General features: G+C 42.9%; 1 protein-coding gene across 3 annotated transcripts; it reads right to left on the bottom strand.

Moving 5' to 3' along the window:
• Nucleotides 1-468: 468 nt before the first annotated feature.
• On the bottom strand, nt 469-15,784 carry LOC142587096 (uncharacterized). Of its 3 annotated transcripts, none has more exons than XM_075697983.1 (6): nt 15,654-15,766; nt 14,746-14,820; nt 8,687-8,760; nt 6,110-6,193; nt 2,617-2,718; nt 469-541 (listed from the first exon to the last, which is right to left on the bottom strand). In XM_075697983.1, the coding sequence occupies exons 1-6, from the start codon at nt 15,683-15,685 to the stop codon at nt 537-539; spliced, it is 372 nt and encodes a 123-aa protein (XP_075554098.1). In that variant the 5' UTR covers nt 15,686-15,766; the 3' UTR covers nt 469-536. The 3 variants fall into 3 exon arrangements, with proteins under 3 accessions (XP_075554098.1, XP_075554099.1, XP_075554100.1); XM_075697984.1 differs by having other exon boundaries at nt 15,580-15,681; XM_075697985.1 differs by lacking the exon at nt 14,746-14,820 and having other exon boundaries at nt 15,654-15,784.
• Between the last annotated feature and the right edge of the window lie 2,121 nt (nt 15,785-17,905).

Raw genomic sequence — 17,905 nt, 5'->3', positions numbered from 1 at the left:
GGTGGGGTGAGTGCTTTAATTCATTGTCCACACCGCGCTGAAGTCTTGTTAGGAGATGCGGTGATTTGACAAGTGGCAAAAGTTGAATTAACACCTTTGCTGGTGTTGGGACTTAGCAAATTAACAGGGTCAATAATCCTCGTATAGGGAACAAATATTCGATGCTTCGCGAAATGGTCTTAAGTGCTATACGTAGGCTTTTATAAAAGGATGATTGCCATTCAATAGCATTGATATTACAAGCTTTTAACCTGCAAAACAATATAAATTTTGCAAGACTCGTTTTTACTCTCCTCTGAAATACATTCACGCGAGAGATGCTTAACGTTACCGAGTGTAACACTAGATTTTCTAAGGCTAGAAGCTGAATCTTTGCTTCTAGCGGCAGTAAATATAAACAATGTACATCATGATTTCATTCTCTTTTATTTTTTTTCCACTCATGCTTTGACTTTTCCAATAAACACTTGGCGTATGACATGCTCAGTTCGACGATGATTGGCAAAGCCTAAATGCAAACAGACGTCTTGTTGCACCTACCCTGTAATGCATGTAAAATTGCAGAGGGTTCAAATGTCAGTCAGGTAATTGGCAAAATTTACGGCGTTAAACTAATCACCATGTGCCATGGCATTGGATACTGCTCGTTGCAACTTATATGGCATGCTCTTTATTGTATAATTGTGTTGGAACTCACGCTCAGTTGATTAGTTGTGTGCAAAGTATTGTAGCGCAGGATTCTACCTAGCACATTTGATTATGAAAAGGTATGCCTGTTTACGATGAGATGGTCGCATCCTAACCATTGTATTCGCAGGTTGTGGGGAGCGTAGCGGAATAAGGTTGAGGAAGAACGTTTTCCTAAAGGATCTGTCATTCTGCCGTACCTTTAAGGTGGCAAACTTGACTGTTTACGCGCAAGCCAGAGGCAACCTTAGACACTTCGTTTCCAAAAATTGCCAGTATTTTCTGTGCAATTGTTCCACATCTCTGCGTAGTTTCAATAGCCTTATCGATGTCCAACTAGCTTGGCAGCTGTGCATATCTATTTTCTTCTTGTGATTGACGCCACACAACACAGATTTTAACACGGAGCCTACTAATCGCCTTAACGAGCCTACTATTGCCGTTACTCATGGCTAGATTGACATTAGTTAATAAATAGGCACTATACACATAAGAAGGGAAAGTGAACTAGAAGCAAGCGCTGCCGATTGCAACTGTCTAAACTCTATTTTCTACAAAGTCATACAACTTCTTGTCCTTTCATATTGTGACATAAATGTCAGCTTTTGCCAAAAATACCTCAGTACTGTACTGTTAGCCCAAACTTCGTTGAAAATTAGTTTTAATTAGAGAGAAGCAATATGTTGCTGTAACCAAGGTTTACAGTGTCCACCGGTCCTGTAAGTTAAGCCGTCATCCTAATCCCTGCGCCATCGTCGAGTGGTCCCCTATTCATAATATTTTTCGCCCACATAACGTCGTGAATAACGAAACTTCCACCATCACCGCGAATGAGACCCGTGCTGCTACGAAAGGTTCATTTCGTAACATGAACACTTAAAGACGGGCCTATTTGTGACGATGGGTTGCCATATTGCAAATTTGATTTGTAGTGATGTGTCTAGGGCCTTTTCCCAAGGCGGCTGGAATAGTGGTCTGTGAAATACATTGTCAATTTTTACCCGCTCATGGCCTGTGGGCAAGTTGCTTCTTGCCCCAGCACGTCTAAGTGCATTTGTTTTTAAACACTACCGTGCCATAATGCACTCGCCGGCTTATGACACGGGGGCAGAGCACTTTGGGAACTTCAGGGGTTCTCTTCAGGTGCAGAGTCTAGTGAACTTTTGAGCAACTTACAACCTCAGCGAATGTCTGCGGTCTGTTGAAAACTAAAATCTCAGAGCAGTGTTTTCTTTGCTTGTGCTGCCAGAGATAAGAAAGCAATACCGTAGCAGACAAACTCAGCACGGTCGGTGGTATGGGCATCCACTTTTCGACGTCGCTGAAGTCGAAAGAGGAAAAAAAAAAGTAGAGGTGGAAGCAGCTATGAAACATGGCTGTATCTGCTAAAATACCTCCTCCTATCGCAGCAAATGAATTGAAGAATACATGTAGAGCTGTAATTTTCCTCTTGCCTTCTAAACCCTCTCTTTTTCCATGTCAACAGAAGAAAAGGAATACACCTGGCTGTTTCCTGAAATGGTTACACGTTTGTAAGTGCCAATAGTACATTGTTTTCTAAATTGTTTTTATTACTCAATCCTGAACTGTTTGCATGTTTAATATGAATTTCACGTCAACAAGCGTACATGCCCTTTACTACTTTGCGGACACGTACATTGTCGCTCACACAACACAAAGCCCTGATTCAATTCCATCCTGGTTTTTAGGACGACTTCTGGGATGAGCGTTCCATTTTGGTCGCATCTGTCTTTCTGCTTCTTGATTTAAAGTATCTATAAAGGGAAGCTATCACAGCTTAAATAAGTATGCGCAGATGAGCTGATGATTTATGTTATAAAATAACTACATTTTTACCCGTCTTTAGCGTTTATATACTTTCTGGTGAATAACCGTTTTTATGGACCCTGTAGAATAATTTTCACTTACAGCATTTGCAGAAGCAAAAATTCTTGTCCGCATAGCAAGTGGGCGGAGCACCACTAAGGCAAGTGGCGTTGTGGCGAGGCGGACATGGTATTGCCTTATTTACTGCATGCAAGAGAAATGAGGTTGTAAAAATAGGTGGCAGTTTTATATTTTGTTGAAGTAATATCGCAGGAAAGATCTGAAAATAGATATTTGAAAAAAAAGAAAATTCTCTGGTTGCGCTGGTACTGTGTTTGTGCGACTTTTACATCCGCAATACAAACCGGTTTGAGTAGCCGTTCTTTAAGATATATGCTACATAATAAAGAGCCCAATAGCATGACGCACATATTTCACAATTTGAACCTATACTACTGGAATGGGAGCATTTTCCTACAGAACTATTATTATTTTTGGCAGCACACCTTAACTTTCCTAGAACATTGCATTTCTTAAAAGGGTGTTCTGATGCATTTATGTGAGCTCTGCAGCTTTCAAACTTCCTTTCTAAGATATTGTGGTGTTAAGCACGCTATCGGCTTGCCCGGGGAAAACAAAATTTACAGTAACTTCTACGTAGCTGTCCTTTGGAAGAAAAAATACATTTGCTGTGCACCTAGAAGTCTGTGGCATATAGCAGTTACAAACAAAAAAATTTTTATTGGATACCAAGTGTATTGGCCAATTTACGTATATGAACTCATCGCAAAAGCACAAGCGCTTTATGACCACAAATTCTTCTAGGTCTATGCATCGGCATATAGTCTGCGGACGGAGAGATACTGATTTAGTCTTGTGTTGGTGCCACATTATGCGTCAGACCAGAATGAGTCGTAAATAATATAAAGCTCAGACTGCCTTTTTCAAATTACCGTAGCAGTTCATTAGCAATTTTGAATTCTTATCACCAGAGATCAACACGCAGATATTTTTTGTTAATCGCAACTGTTGACAAAAATCATTGAGGCATCCGCATAAATGGGTTTGCACATATATTAACATATGTGCGAAATACCCTTCTGGCGGCACCAATTTGAGCGAATTTAACTGTTCACTCTGCCAATGTGGGCTTCCGTCATGGAAAACATCAAGTATCAAGTGTATGTCGTCGGAACTGCCCTCATATGCACCTAAAACTATACTCAGCAAACTTCTGCGCACTTGAATTTTCAACTCGAAGTCGTCCAACAAAAAAAAAACCGTGAATACACGCACAGTGCGAGTCGCGCCGCAATTTTACATGTATTCACAGAATTATTTCATGGTCGGAAAACACTTTTATGTAGGACGCATTCAGAAAAAAAAATTCTAACGATAGTTTTAATATAACTGCACAAGTTTTTACTAGATATTTTCATCCATTTATAATATTTGAAAAGCTGAACAATTAATTAACATTAAGTATATACAAGCCAGAGTGCAACAAAATTATTTGTATATCTCCAAGCGACGGTAAACAGCATAACCTTGTTACTGTCCGACTACATGGAATTTCAATATTTTTAAATCTTTGTTCGCGATAGTTGGGACACTCTGGATATTAGTACATGAAGCGGCGAATTGTCATAAATCGAACTGCAGAACGAAACTACAAAGTTATCGATGCGCTTGCCCTCACAAATGTATCAACATTGGATAAATCGGATGTTTGGTCATTTACGCTTTGCATTCGTTTTCTCATATATAAGCTTAAGTATGACTATCGTCCTCAGCAGCCTATTAATAAAATAATACTTTATGCGAGATATGTTCTATTACAAGTGTTTCACTACCAGACATCAAACCGTGAAATGACCCAGGAGCCAGTATGTGTGCCATACGAAACAGTGAAAATAGTAACCATCGGATGCTAGTTTTTATGCTTGTGCAAACTTGTGAAATGTACAGTATGCAATTTTCTTATCGTTTCGATTTTGTTCTGCACATCTCACAAAGTTAATAGCTATAAGTATTGATGTAGGAAAACTCAAACATTTGTTCGGTGCAAGGCCTACGAAAATGCGGTGAAATGATTGTCAGTGTCAATTCAGTGGGTCGGTGTCGTTCAGCAAAACCAGTGAAAGGGTTCAATAAATTGTACATCTTATTTTTTCTTGCTAGCTCATTGATATAGACTGCTTGGTTAATGAATAATAAAGTAAGGCTACTGAGTTTTTTTTAACTTTGTTATTGTATGCTTTCATCTTTTTCGCATCCCCTTGTAAGCTTTAGAATGTGAAGAGCACGCGGACGTCACTTTGTGTTCTCAAACATTGAAGCTTTTGTTTACGTGTTACGCCAATCACCTGTCAGCAGCTATCATAATGCTGGGGCGTCATTACGTGAAGCTATTTCAAACATTTTTATCCCATTTCTGGAATCAGACGTCCGCGATTGGTCAAAAACTTTTTTTGACCACCCCCACTTCCCCTGTCTGTCACGCGACGTCACGAAAACCGCGGTAGCACCTCATCTCATATAAAATGTACGCACAGATTATGCATGATTTGAACGAGCAAAAGAAAAATAGCTATTTCTCATTCGTCGCCCTTTCGCCATTAGCCTTCGGCTATTGGTGAAAAGTTTTCGGGCTTCACCCACTTCACCTGCCTGTTACACGACGTCACAAAACCGGAAAAACTCACCGCGTCAAAATGACGCGTGCGCGTTAAAGATGTATTACTATGCCGCACAAAACTGAATTTTCTTCTGAATAGCCGCCCTGTTCCTAAAGGAATAAAAGATGGCTGCTGCCGATCGCTCAGGCACTGGCTGCTCGCACCTGCCGGAGAGCATAGGTTTATTTGCATATAATAAAACTTTTTGCGTAGCCGTCTAACGTTTTGGAGCACTTTAGGCACGTTTACGACCTCGCTCTGCCAAGTGTTCTTTGCTTAGCATCCGTTTTAGCATCATTCTTAAGCTTCCATTGCATGCCACCGCAATTTTCGACCCGCCACCGCCAGCTAAGAAGGGAAAGCGGCCCAATCGCACACGCCGGCACCACGCTCTTCATCCGGTTATCGATTTTCAGTGCAGTAACTCGGCCCCATCGAGTCCCTCTTCACTTGATCGTGCTCCTCGCCTCTTGTCAGCCAATTAGATAAGACAAGCCGCTCAGTGTAGGCAATGTTTTTTTTTTGTTTTTGAAGAAAGCAAAAGTGACTTCCTATGAACAAGGAAAGCGTTCAATTGGTCTGCTCAGACACCCCTGGGGTCACCGCCGCCTCCTTAGGTCGACGGTTACGCAAGTCTGACGTCAGGAGATTGGAATAAAAACATATTGGAATAGTTTTATGTTATGCAGCCCCTGGATGAAAATCTTACTTGTAACCCCTCAGGTGGTTATCTTACAGCCCTTTCTATGTTAAGAATGAAGTAAAGTTTTAAAACTACGGCAATACTACTTTACATGCTTAAACACTAGCATAGTTAAGCGCATAATAATACAGCACAGAAAACGAAGTCGCTAACGTGAGAGCTTGAGGCATATTGAACAACGAATAATGCAACCGCCTCATATTCTCATTCTTACCACATAGGCAAAAACACGACCCGTCCGAGCTTTCTATGCACAGGCTGCCGGGTGGATTTTTACAGGACAGCTTACAAGAATAACCTGGAAGGATGGACATCAAAGATGCATCATTTGTATGATTTCAGAAATATTGAGAACATATACCAAATGCAACTTGGTTATTTCTTTACTCGCGTAAACCAGGCACGCAGTGTAATTAATGTGATTACAAAATGTTCTTGCCTATTTTTAATGCATATATTAGAGCCATTTAGTACGCGTGATGATATCCATGTGCTATGTGAAATTATGAGCTTCAGTGTTCCCAAAGCCTGAGAATGCCAGATCACTAAAGAAAGGGGATGCTTCAATTTTAGCCGTACTGCATTTATTATTGTAATATTGAACGTATGCTATTGCAATTTTATAATAAATGAATAAATAGTTATAAAGGCGGCGGGCAATAATATTTTTCTATAGTACGCGTTGAAGAACGACATTTTTGGCAGTGTTCTAAAGATCGAAGTTTCAAAGTTAGATCGACGCTTGTTTTTGTCCACATCCAAATGCCTTAAACTAAAAACAGCACCCATGGCCGTCTTTTAGGGCCAAATAACTAAGACATTTGTTTAACGTTATAAACTATTACGCGTTTTCGTGTGCAACGAAGCTTGCTTTCTGTTTCTATATTACTTGACTATTTTCGCAGGTAAGTCTTTTAAATGGAGGTAAATTTGCGTTTTACGCTTAGGGTCAGTATGATTATTGCGTAAGTCAATCGTGCGAATTGACATGTGTTCACGAATAGAAAATAAGCGAGCACAAAATAGCAAGAGTGAAAGATAGGGAAGATGTGTCGCCTTCTTCGCCTTCAATTATTCTTTTTTTTTTAATGTTCTGTCTATTAATGCATTTATTTAAAACGTGCACCGAAATGGACATGCTTGACCTCATAAAAGAATCGTGTCCAGAGCAGTTTTCGCATATATAGAATATTCTGCTAGTATTTAATGAAGGATCAAGCTAGCATTGTGAAGAATAACTTGGTTGCCATGACGTATAACTTTGCGACTTCATCCTTGCGGTGTTCTCGTGTATAATTTTAACGAAGTGATTCCACCCTTACTCAGTGCTCCTGATGGGAACTGTAAGGTATCTTGAAATAAATAAATGAATGAATAAATAAAAAAAGACGTTTAGTAAATATCGTAGTGTCTGGTATTTAAGACATCAATGCACATTTCTTCAAGTAATCGTGGAATAATGTTCAACGCCAGTGGAGCGATTTCTTCTCCTCGACTAAAGTTTACTTCTCAGACGAAAGGAAGGCATTCCACTGCGCTTTAACGACGGGTTGCGGCAGAGCGTTGTCAGTTATTCAGCCTCGGAGATGAAATGAAATTGGCAGTATCACTCGTAAGGAGACGCACTGGAAGTGATGGCAAGATATTAGCGTAGTAAGTAAAATAACACTCCTTGTTTTACAAGTAGCACTGTACATAACAAGCGCAGCTGCACGTTCGTTCCTGCACGTGAACTCGCATGTAACTCCAGCTTGCTATTGAATGTATGGCAGTGTATTTCAGCAACTTAAGCTCGCGAGAAGGTGTCGTAAGGATACGCAGTGGTGTGGAGAGAAATGGGGGTGAAAGCGACGCGCTGGCAGGATGCAATACGCGAAGGAACTGTTGTTTCCTTGTACAAACTATGCCCGGGGGAATGGGGGGTGAAGGAGAGGTTATTGCGCATCTCATAGAGCTTCCGCGATGAGGAGTACAGCTAGCGCAGACAGATGCTTGCTTGAAGCCTCGATATTTAATGAGGTGCGCCGAGGGAAGTCCGTCAGCGTTTGTCAGTGCCCAGTGATCGCATGGCAAAGCGTCAGCTAGACATTGGTCGTCTGCTTGGCTTATAGCATGGTTTGCCCGCAGACCCTCGTCGGAAAACTAGTGCTTGCACACACAAAGCTCATTCTAAAAGCGAAACGGGAAAGGCTGTCCGACTTTGTGCGCGTACAGATTGTCCGGAGTAAGACGATGCCTCCACTTTGTTTTTTTGTTCGATGGTAAAAAAAAACAGTTCCCGTCCTTCAAGTTTCCCTCTACTACATAAGAACAGAAAGCATTGCAAGTTCGTTCTTCTGATGCGCTTACCAAGGAAGGGACTGGACTTTAGTACTTCGCTATCCGCCTTCGTGGGGCTGGCGCTGACTATGGCATCCGTAAGAGATCACGTGACTTCCATCGCCAAGTGAGCATCCAGCGTCATTTCTCACTAAGAATAGCTTACGTTTCCTGTCGCCGTCCGCGGCTGTGCGAACACGCTTTGTGACTCCACATATTTTCTGTCACAGTAAATCGCAATTTCTGCTAAATGGAGGAACACAAAGCACCTGAGTCATTGCCACATAACTATCAGTGGCTTTCGCAACGTCCATTTTACTTACCTGACGTTCCATGTTGTTAACATTAGCACAAAGATTTAAGGTTAAACTCGGCCTATTCAAGACGTTCATGCACATTTAAATAATTTACTGGCCCTTGAAGCTTCTCGCGGGGGATATTTTGCCGCAAACAGTAAACAGGGGCTACTTACGCCTTTCTCTAAAATGTGCTGATGAGCTGAGGTCGGTGTTCTGATATTCATGTCCTTGGTGATGCCTGCGGGGCCTGGAAAAATATATTAAGCACCCTTTTACGTACTTTTATGAGAACCAGCAATAAATATAAATGCTTTAGGATTGTCTTAAAGATGTTCACGGGATCTTCACCTGCAACTTATTTATCTGCTGTAAAATGACTATCTCATTTGGAAATCACCGCTCTGCAGATTCAAAGCTGTATGAAACTCCGGAACCTCAGCAAATTGCTATTGCCTCGTAGAACTTTCTCGGTGTTATTGTTTTAGATTCAGCACAACCTTCTTTCGCCCGCAATTTGTCTCCACAAATAATGCATTTACGACCAAAAGGAAGCGAGAAAATAAAATAGCTAACTTTGAATTTGTTTAGAAATAGTGGCAGTGCGTGCTTCCAACTTGAGTTCAGCAAATAATAAATTGAATATTCGGTTACACACTTCTTACGACAACTAATGTTATTCTCCTCAAGCGCAGTGATCCATCCAAGAATAAAACGATATGGGCAAGGAACTTCTAGGAAAATATCAAAATTTACTGGCAACACAAACAAATGGCCTGAAAATGACGAATTCGCGAGGGGGCTTGCAGTGCTGCCTCAAATGGAGGTTCAATTTCAGTTTACACATCAAGGGTTAAAGAAAAGGTGTTCTATAACAAAAGCTGTCTTCTCGATATTCTTGATTATTGGTATAAATTATTTTGCAACTGCACGTTCTTAATTGCTTATAGAGACGCATTGGTAAATCGTATTTTGGGAACTTTTTCTGCCCTGTTAGGAGCCATATACTTGAGAAACTACGCGAGCAATTTCTGCATCATTAGCCATGATTGCAATTAAGCGAGTCACCCGTAATACTATTACCTCGAAGAAATACATATAAAATTAGTAGCCAACAAATACATATCTAATTGATAAAAATCTTGCTAATACCGTTTCATCCGACCCAGCCACATAACCGACCTTCAGGTCTTCGTAAATTCCATCCTATTTTATTCAAGTACACAATAAGTCGAGCGATACGCGCAGAATAGTTGGACGGATAAACAAAGTAAAGAATGCGTTCTATAGAAAACATACATTTGAGACTTTAACACAGCTCCCTACATACCAAATAGAAAAATCTAAATTACATACAGTTCATAGCATCATTTTTTCATGCGTATGAGTACGCCAGTTGTTTAGCAGTCTAATGAATTCCTGTCAGTTTTACCGACCGAATGGAAACCTAAGCCAACATTAGTTTTTCGGTAGTCTGCAGTGTCATATATAAAATACCTGGCTTGCGAGCTTTAAGACTTACGTTGGTATAAACTGTCTGACCCGTTGACGTAAACATTATCTAGGAATTTTATCATGTATTTACTTGCTTCGTATGATGCCTAAAATGGCTGCTTCTTGCCTGATGGGTAAATCGAACAGATTGTCTATATATTACGTGCATGAAGCAATGATCACGCAGAAGTCTGTACAGGATATATTTACGCAGCAGATTGCAACGCTGGCCAGATTAAATGTAAGCTTTTGCGGGAGTCTCTTCAGCATCGTCCTCGTACGGATGACTGTGTCCCGATACCGTTCCAGTGCGCCTAAACATTGGCGACAGAAGTGGAGTAGCAAAGTTTAGGACGAGGAATGTGGACATCACTTGGTTAGGATGAATATTTCATTGTAGCAGTAGTGGCCGTGATATCTTACGTAAACAGCCTCACGGCGAAAAGCACTATATTATAGGTGCTTGTGTACCGAGAAATGTGCTTTTCTGAGAGCCCAACGTGACGAGAGCAGAACGAGAGGAGTGCGAAATAGCTTTGCGTAAAGAGGACGCCTCCGTGTCGTTGACTGTACAGAAGCCGCTACTTCTACTGCGAGGTGAAGAGGCGAGCGTGGGCAATGCCACTTGAATGGCTGGCTCGGACAACTGCATCGCATGCATATTCACTAGCTGAGGTTATGGGAAATGGAAGCAGTTTGTCCTTAGGTAGCGTAGATTCTCGACCGGACTTCCGTAAGATCGGAGAGCAACCAGCTTTCCGTTGTCGTGGTGCAACAAAAGATAGCGAGAACTTAATCTGAGTGGCCAGATGAAACATATTTCGGAAGCATGCCTGTAAGCATCCGATTCAGATGTTCTGAGAGGTGTTTTTGTTTACGTGTAGTACGACGGCGTGATGTTGTGGCACGTTTAACATACATTCAAGATGTCGGCGATGACTCGTGAGCCAAAAGTGCTGCCACGATCAGTGAGCTGCTGGCGTAGTGTTCCAGGTTGTAAATTAACACCATGCAGTGGGAAATCGGTGGCATCTGTGGCGAAGCCTGCTAGAAGCTCGGGCATAGAGGCGTAGCGCGTGCAGTACTTACTGTTGACGGCGACACACTTGTCGGTACAGGTTGATTGAGGGAAAGAGTCCACAAACTACAAGTTAGTGCAAAAAAATGGTACCCACTGGTTTTAGAGAGGCTGCAGACGCCCTCAAGGTAGCGTCGACGGTGTTTTGTAGCGTTGACACTTCTGGAACGCAGCGGACTGTCGTCGCACGACGTGAGCGAAGCCGGAAAAGAAGAACAGTCGATGGACTCTTTCGTAAGTACGACAGACGGCAACATTTCCACTCATAAGTTCGTCGTGAGGTTCATGGATGATCATGGCCACGCAGGCGTCTGGGAATGACAAGGAGGAAGACAGGACTATCCGGGTGAACTCTAGGACTGTATAATATACCATCCTGCGGAACGAGAAAAATGGAGGGAGGCACTCGAAGGTCGAAATTCGAATCGGTCAATCATGGTACGGAATGAAACGCAAGAGATTTGGTCGGCGCCAGTGACTGCAGGTAGCCTTTCCATAGGGTAACAAGACGAACAGTCTGCGTGTTGATCTGAGTGATTATATTGCTGAAAACCATGTGGGACTTTTCTTGCAGTCGGAGAGTCCAGTGAGAAAGACGGCCTGTGGGACCCTTTAGTGACGACAGCCCGCACATAGCGTTATCGTCTGTTAATATAGAGAACTGTATAAACAGAGCCTGCGGTTTCAGTGCGGCTTAAATTCGGACACCAGTCAAATGAGCGCTCTGCAATTTAGTAGGTATTTTCTGCTGAAGTCAAGAGTCGGCTTTCATAGGCAATGACCTGGTTATGACAATGTTGGTGACGAACTAAGCCGGCGCCAATTCCCTGACTGCTTGCATCTGTACTGACTTCTTAAGGAACAGATGAGTAAACGTGGTCCGAGATAGGCGGCATCGTGAGCAGCTTGGAAAGGTTAGAGAAAGCGCTTCAGTGGGACCTCGTGTAAAAGTTACGTCTTTCTTTCGATGGTCAGTAGGCGGTCGTGCAATTGTTGCGAAATCTTGCACTTAGCGTCTAGAATAGAAACAAAGTCGTAGAAAAAGTTCGAGCTTCTTTAGTGACCGAGGAACAGAAAAAAGCGCAACAGCACGATTTTTCTCTGGATCTTGTTCTATACCCGATCCGTCAGCTCCGGCTCCTAGAGCAGTTATTTGTCGGTGGTCAAAGTGGTATTTAGACGAATTCAGTTGGAGGCGTACTTTACAGAAGACATTGAAGGAAGACAAGAGCTGCTGAACGTTAGTCTGATACTTTGCGGAAATAGGACAACGTCATCCAAATAGCGAAGACATATGGTTGCTCAATATTTCTAAAGGAATGAGTTCGGCATTCGTTCGAATGTTTCTGAGGCGTTACATAGACGAAAAATGATGACTGTGTATTGTGATACACCGTCAGGAGGAACAAACGCAATTTTCTCGGTACTCCTCGTCAGCTTGAATCTTCGGGAAACAAGATCGAAGGTCCATTTAGGAACTGTGGTCACCCGCATGAAGAGAGTCGAGAACATGATAAATTATCGTGTAAACCATAGACAGCTTTTTGTTGAGGCTGTTAAGAGGACGACCATCCACGCAGAACTGCCGAGTGCCTTCTTTCTTTTGGACAAGCACGCCGGGAGGCACCTAAGGAATTGAGGAGGGTTGAAAAATGACTTTCGTGAGCATCTTGTTGACATCTGTTTGAGTGACCTGTGAAACTTACCCAGACACCCGATATAGTCACCGGTGAACGGAAGCGGCATATTCATCAGAAAGTATTTATGAGGTGTTTTAAACATCGAAGTTTAGCCAAAATAGCAATTCTCAAAGTCAAAGATGTCGTGCTATGTAGGAAAGAGGCGGCATAGAGCAATGGATTGCTTATGTAAGTGGTTCTTCATGAGCATGTGCGTAAATGGGGCTTCGAGGGAAGTAACACGCTGCATAGCTTGAGAGTGTTGGAGCAGGAGTAAACTGCAAATCTAGCAATTTGGTGGTTTTCTACAACAGCGAAGGTTGCTAGTGACACGCTTCTGGAGAGGACTTACTTTGTCAAGCGAAACTTGGCGACAAGTAGGAACGCCTGGTTAGCAGTAACGGCCAGGGCTACGTGAGGTGAGCAAATACGTGAGGAGAGTAAATAAATGCACATGAAGGATTTAGTAGGCAGGCGGACAAATCTGGTAGTGTGCCGTTTGCTTGGTGGCTTGGCAGGATAACCAAGAGCAGGAAGTTACTGACCGAGGGTACCAGCATAACACACTCTGAGGGCAGAATGCGTCGTGAAAAAAATCTAGGCGAAGCACAAGTTTGAGGGGGGGGCAATGGTTGAGCGCGGCGAAAAATAATTGCAAAGTGGTGGTAGGCGGTTTCGATAGCGGCAGTACACATTACAACGACGACAACCAAGTGGCCATATGCGACGCGGACGTTTGGCGGGTGTTGAGACTTTCTTCCGTCGACGTTGGAGGTTGATGGGCTCTCGTCACAAACGACGCATGCACATAGACAGCACCAAAATCGACATCAGTTAGGTTCTCGTTTCAAAGGAAGCACAAATGGAGCATTTCGGAATCAAGACACGATGCACCATCGTTTGCAAGGGTGGCATAATATAGTTTTCCGTCCGGTGAAAAGCGTTGGTGGTAGCAGGAGAATAGTAGTGAGGTTCGGGTGAGTGAGAACGACAGCGTCGCGTCTAATTCGAGCGAGCCGAGCGGAGATCATCCACAGAGAGGGCATGATCAGTTGCCAGATGGCGTAGTGAGTAGCGGCGGGTGATCAGTGAACGGACATAAAGGGAAGGGGAGGGTCAAGGTTGCTGCAGAACGGGTACGACTAGAGCGAGAGGCAATGACAGAACGTCAGGAGGTTACCCTAGTGCCCAGGTCTTTTGAACTTCCTCCTGTATATTTTGTTTTCATATATATTTCGATGCGCGAATGAATAAAAGCTTGTTCTTCGGAAAAAAACGCGTGCCCGATTTCGCGAAAACAGAAGCAGATCGGGGGTTCTCTGCAGTCGGGAGTTCTCAATGATTTGAGATGTGGAAACAGTAGCGCAAGCACTGTTTTCTGCGAGGTGCACTAATCGTCAGCAGTCCTGGATCAAATTGCATTTAACAGCCAGGTGGTAGGTTCCTAGTAGTTATTCACACTGAAGCGCTCGTACATACTGAGCCAATCGCCGAAGTCGAGACAATTCTGGCGGGAGACTACGCACGAGTTGCGAAGTTGAGGAAACCCAACTTGTGTGCTAGCTGGAACTGATGCTGCCGGTGCCTACGAAGTGCGATCATCTGAAGCCATGGCAGAAAGGTGGACGCTACGGGCGCGGCGGTTATCTGTGGCGAGAAACAGGAAAAGTCCAACTCCACCAAAACCCTACGCGAATAAAGCACTGATGATACAGAACACTTCACTATGTATCTACATAGTGCATTGCGACGATTGCCACCTTAGATAATGGTACGCGCACTCATCCCTTGGTCTTCATTGTCGTCACGACGACTGTGTTCCGACCTGTTAAAATGAATGTGCGTGTCGATAGTTTCCCGTAGTTTTCAAAAAATTTGTCCGCATTTTCTGAAACAAGCTCAATCGAAGAAAGTCTCTTTAACGGGAACTATATTAGTTTGTGGTGGTAACAATGATAATATTGTTGAAAAAACCGCGGTTTACTTGCTTGAAGTCCCGGAAAGCAGTGCGACAAGTAGGCACCAGGAAAATGTAAAGAAAATCCTCATCACGCTTTCCCTGAAAAACAGAAAATGAAGTCTAAAGCTATTCTGTTGCACCTCGAAGCAAGTGTAGTAGCTATCTCCAATGCTAGATGTATAATATACCCACATGTTCGTATTTATTGTGTCTAGTTTTTCATTTTATGCGGAAAAATATCAAGGGTAAGCTCACGGGGGAAAAATGGTTACCCCCTGCCGTGGTTGCTTAGTGGACATCGTGTTGCGCTGCTAAGCACGAGGTCGCGGGATTGAATCCCGGACACGGCGGCCGCATTTCGATGGGGGCGAAATGCGAAAACACTCGTGTACTTAGATTTAGCTGCACGTCGAAGAGCGCCAGGTGGTCGAAATTTCTGGAATACCCCACTACGGTGTGCCTCAAAATCAGAAAGTGCTTTTGGCACGTAAAACCCGACAATTTAAAGAACGTTACCAAAGTGCAAAAGAAAGCATGCTAATATCGTTTTACTTGGGAAACAGCTTAAACAGTCAGCCCCACAATGCCGCGCCTTATAATTATATCCTGGTTTTCGGACGAAACACCCCTCAATCGAATTAAGCATTGTTTAGGTTTGTAACGATTGCAATGAAACCGTTGATTATGATATATGGCCTTTATTATTATTTCGCTCGCAACAAATGTAACCTAGCAGTGGCATTGAAAACTTCTGAATAACTTCAAATATGTTGTTTACGAAAGCTCTAACAGATTGGGAATGTACCAAGAATGCGCGTTTGGGTGCTGAAAACATACACTACAGGAAAGGTAACTTGCTATGAGCGCATGAAATATCTGAAGTCGCCGTTTCGTATCTGATTTGAATATTCTACTGGAAAGAGAATTCTCACCTTCTATTAGAAATACGTGGCCACTCGCACATGCGATATATCCATCCGTTGCACAGGCAGACATAGTGAACACCCGTTCTTTATTGTCTGCATAGAATTTATGTTCATATGTTACTGTACGTGAACCTACACGTGCGCCTTCTTTTAGACTGCTTCAAATGGGCTCAACAATTTATAAAAAAGTATTTCTACGCCACATGCAGATGCAATGCGTTTTCCAGCGTCGGTCCTAGGCTAAGTTCGTGCAGTGTCCCCCCCCCCCCGCCTTTTTTTTTTTGCAGATCTCGATTGCTATATTCGCTGTACGCCACACAAAGTCAGTGGAAATCGCAACTGCTTTTCAGCTGTCGACCGGAGTAAAAGAGGTGAGAAAATGTTGCTCGAACGATCGCATTGTTCGGACACAGTGAAGACAAAATACCTCGAGCTGTACGTTGGCAATTCCTAATGCGAAATATCATGTAACACGTATGCAGGTTTGCAAATGCACGATAAAAGCACCCATAAAAATACACCCATAGCAATAATACACCTTATAAGTTTTATGAAAACTGTGAAGTGCAGCAATGCGAAAGCAAGATTGGTGATAATACTAACCCATGTATGCTTATGGGGTCTGGAATTCAATTCGCAAGGACGCCTCTGATAAAGATTGGCTAGTATAGGTGTGCCCGTTCCAGAGGATCAATTGAAAGGGTTATGAAAAGAGGAGTAATCTAAGTGTACATTGGAACACTGCAGAACACTGCAGCAGCAGGTTACACATTGCAAGAAACCTGGCGCTTCGTGACGTCCGACAACCGATTGAAGGAGCACTGCGCTGGTGAACAAAATACAAAAGATTTCTGCTGCGTGTTCTCGGCTGGGGCGCCTGCAGCCATTCGACCTAACGAAGCGAAAATGTTTCCGTGCAGAAACAGAAATGGTCTTATTTTCTGATTCTAGTTATCAAACATGCGTCTACAACGAGCGATGTTCGTGGTTGTTGAATCAGATTTCCCAATCAGAATTTCCAATCAGACGCCAATCAGATTTTTCTCAGAACCAGCGAATTTGGTCAACAAGTCAGTCTTGCTAGGCTCCTAGCTCAGGACGTACGAGGACGCTTATGTAGGCATTCAGCATCTGGCAGTGAGCGAGCCACAAACCCCGTATTTCGCTTGTTTACAAGGTACAGCTGAGATCTTTCTAGAGCAGCAAATACTAGTGTTGACGTGGCACTTTCTTAGACACTTTACATATTCGCGAGCTAGTATTTCCGTAATAGGTACATATCTAAATTAAGGAGGAAGAAAATTAAATACTTTTTTGAAGAAGTCATACTGTTGGTGCCTGATTAACAAGGCGCATGACAATCTTTCAGCTCAAGATAGCTTAGCGGCAAGAAAATGATCCGAAGTATGTTCAGCCAGCTGTTGAGAAAGCAGTATTACTAAACCTGTTACTGCATTTTGTATCTTATCTTTAGTTAAACACCTACCACAAGATATATTGAGAGTAGACTTACGTTCAATAAAAGCATGTTTGTGCGGAACACTACTGAAACACGTTAGAGCAATTGTCGTGTTTTCAAGCATATAAGTTACTGCCTCCATTTTCCAGACTACAGCCTCAGGCCCGACGACTCCTCCAATCAATTGCTGTGTCCTTAATGTCAGTTGTAACAGGCAAAATCACATTTGTTCATTCGCCTAAGTGGTGTTATCTACGGTATTATATTTCCGACGCATAACTTGCCTCATTTCTGGCACTTTACTGTGAATCTGTGAATAGCTTCCTGTCTCGCCAAGCTTTAGACCTATGTTATGACAGAAACGCATCCGCGACAATGGAATGAAGTTGCTGCTGTTGAGCGCAGCAGCCCAATTTTCTAACCTCGGGAGCATTATCACAAGCGTACAAAATGTTGCCAATGCTGACAGAGTTTCGGGACATTTTGCACGTGTGTTAGACGCCAGTTTGTCGAGTTCTTGCCTTGTGTAACCTGGCACTTTTGAGACGCTGAGTCAGACTGCACCATTTCTGGTATCAGCCGACATCTCCCAGTATTTTGCACGTAACAGCTAACGGTATACTGAAATTCGCGATGCGGTACTGCTTGCATATGCGACTCCGGCCGATTTGGTTTTAACGTTTAATCGCTGGATGCAAATACTGCCATTGTTTCAGCACAAACCACATGACAAATACATAAGTACGTACAATTGCATACCACGCAGTTGCTGTCGAGGCAGCAATCCATGTTTTACTGC

The sequence above is a fragment of the Dermacentor variabilis genome, chromosome 7 (assembly GCF_050947875.1).
Source record: "Dermacentor variabilis isolate Ectoservices chromosome 7, ASM5094787v1, whole genome shotgun sequence".
NCBI classification, from domain to species: Eukaryota; Metazoa; Arthropoda; class Arachnida; order Ixodida; family Ixodidae; genus Dermacentor; species Dermacentor variabilis.
Note: the sequence above shows the minus strand (reverse complement) of the source record. Positions and strands in the feature narration are given on the sequence as shown.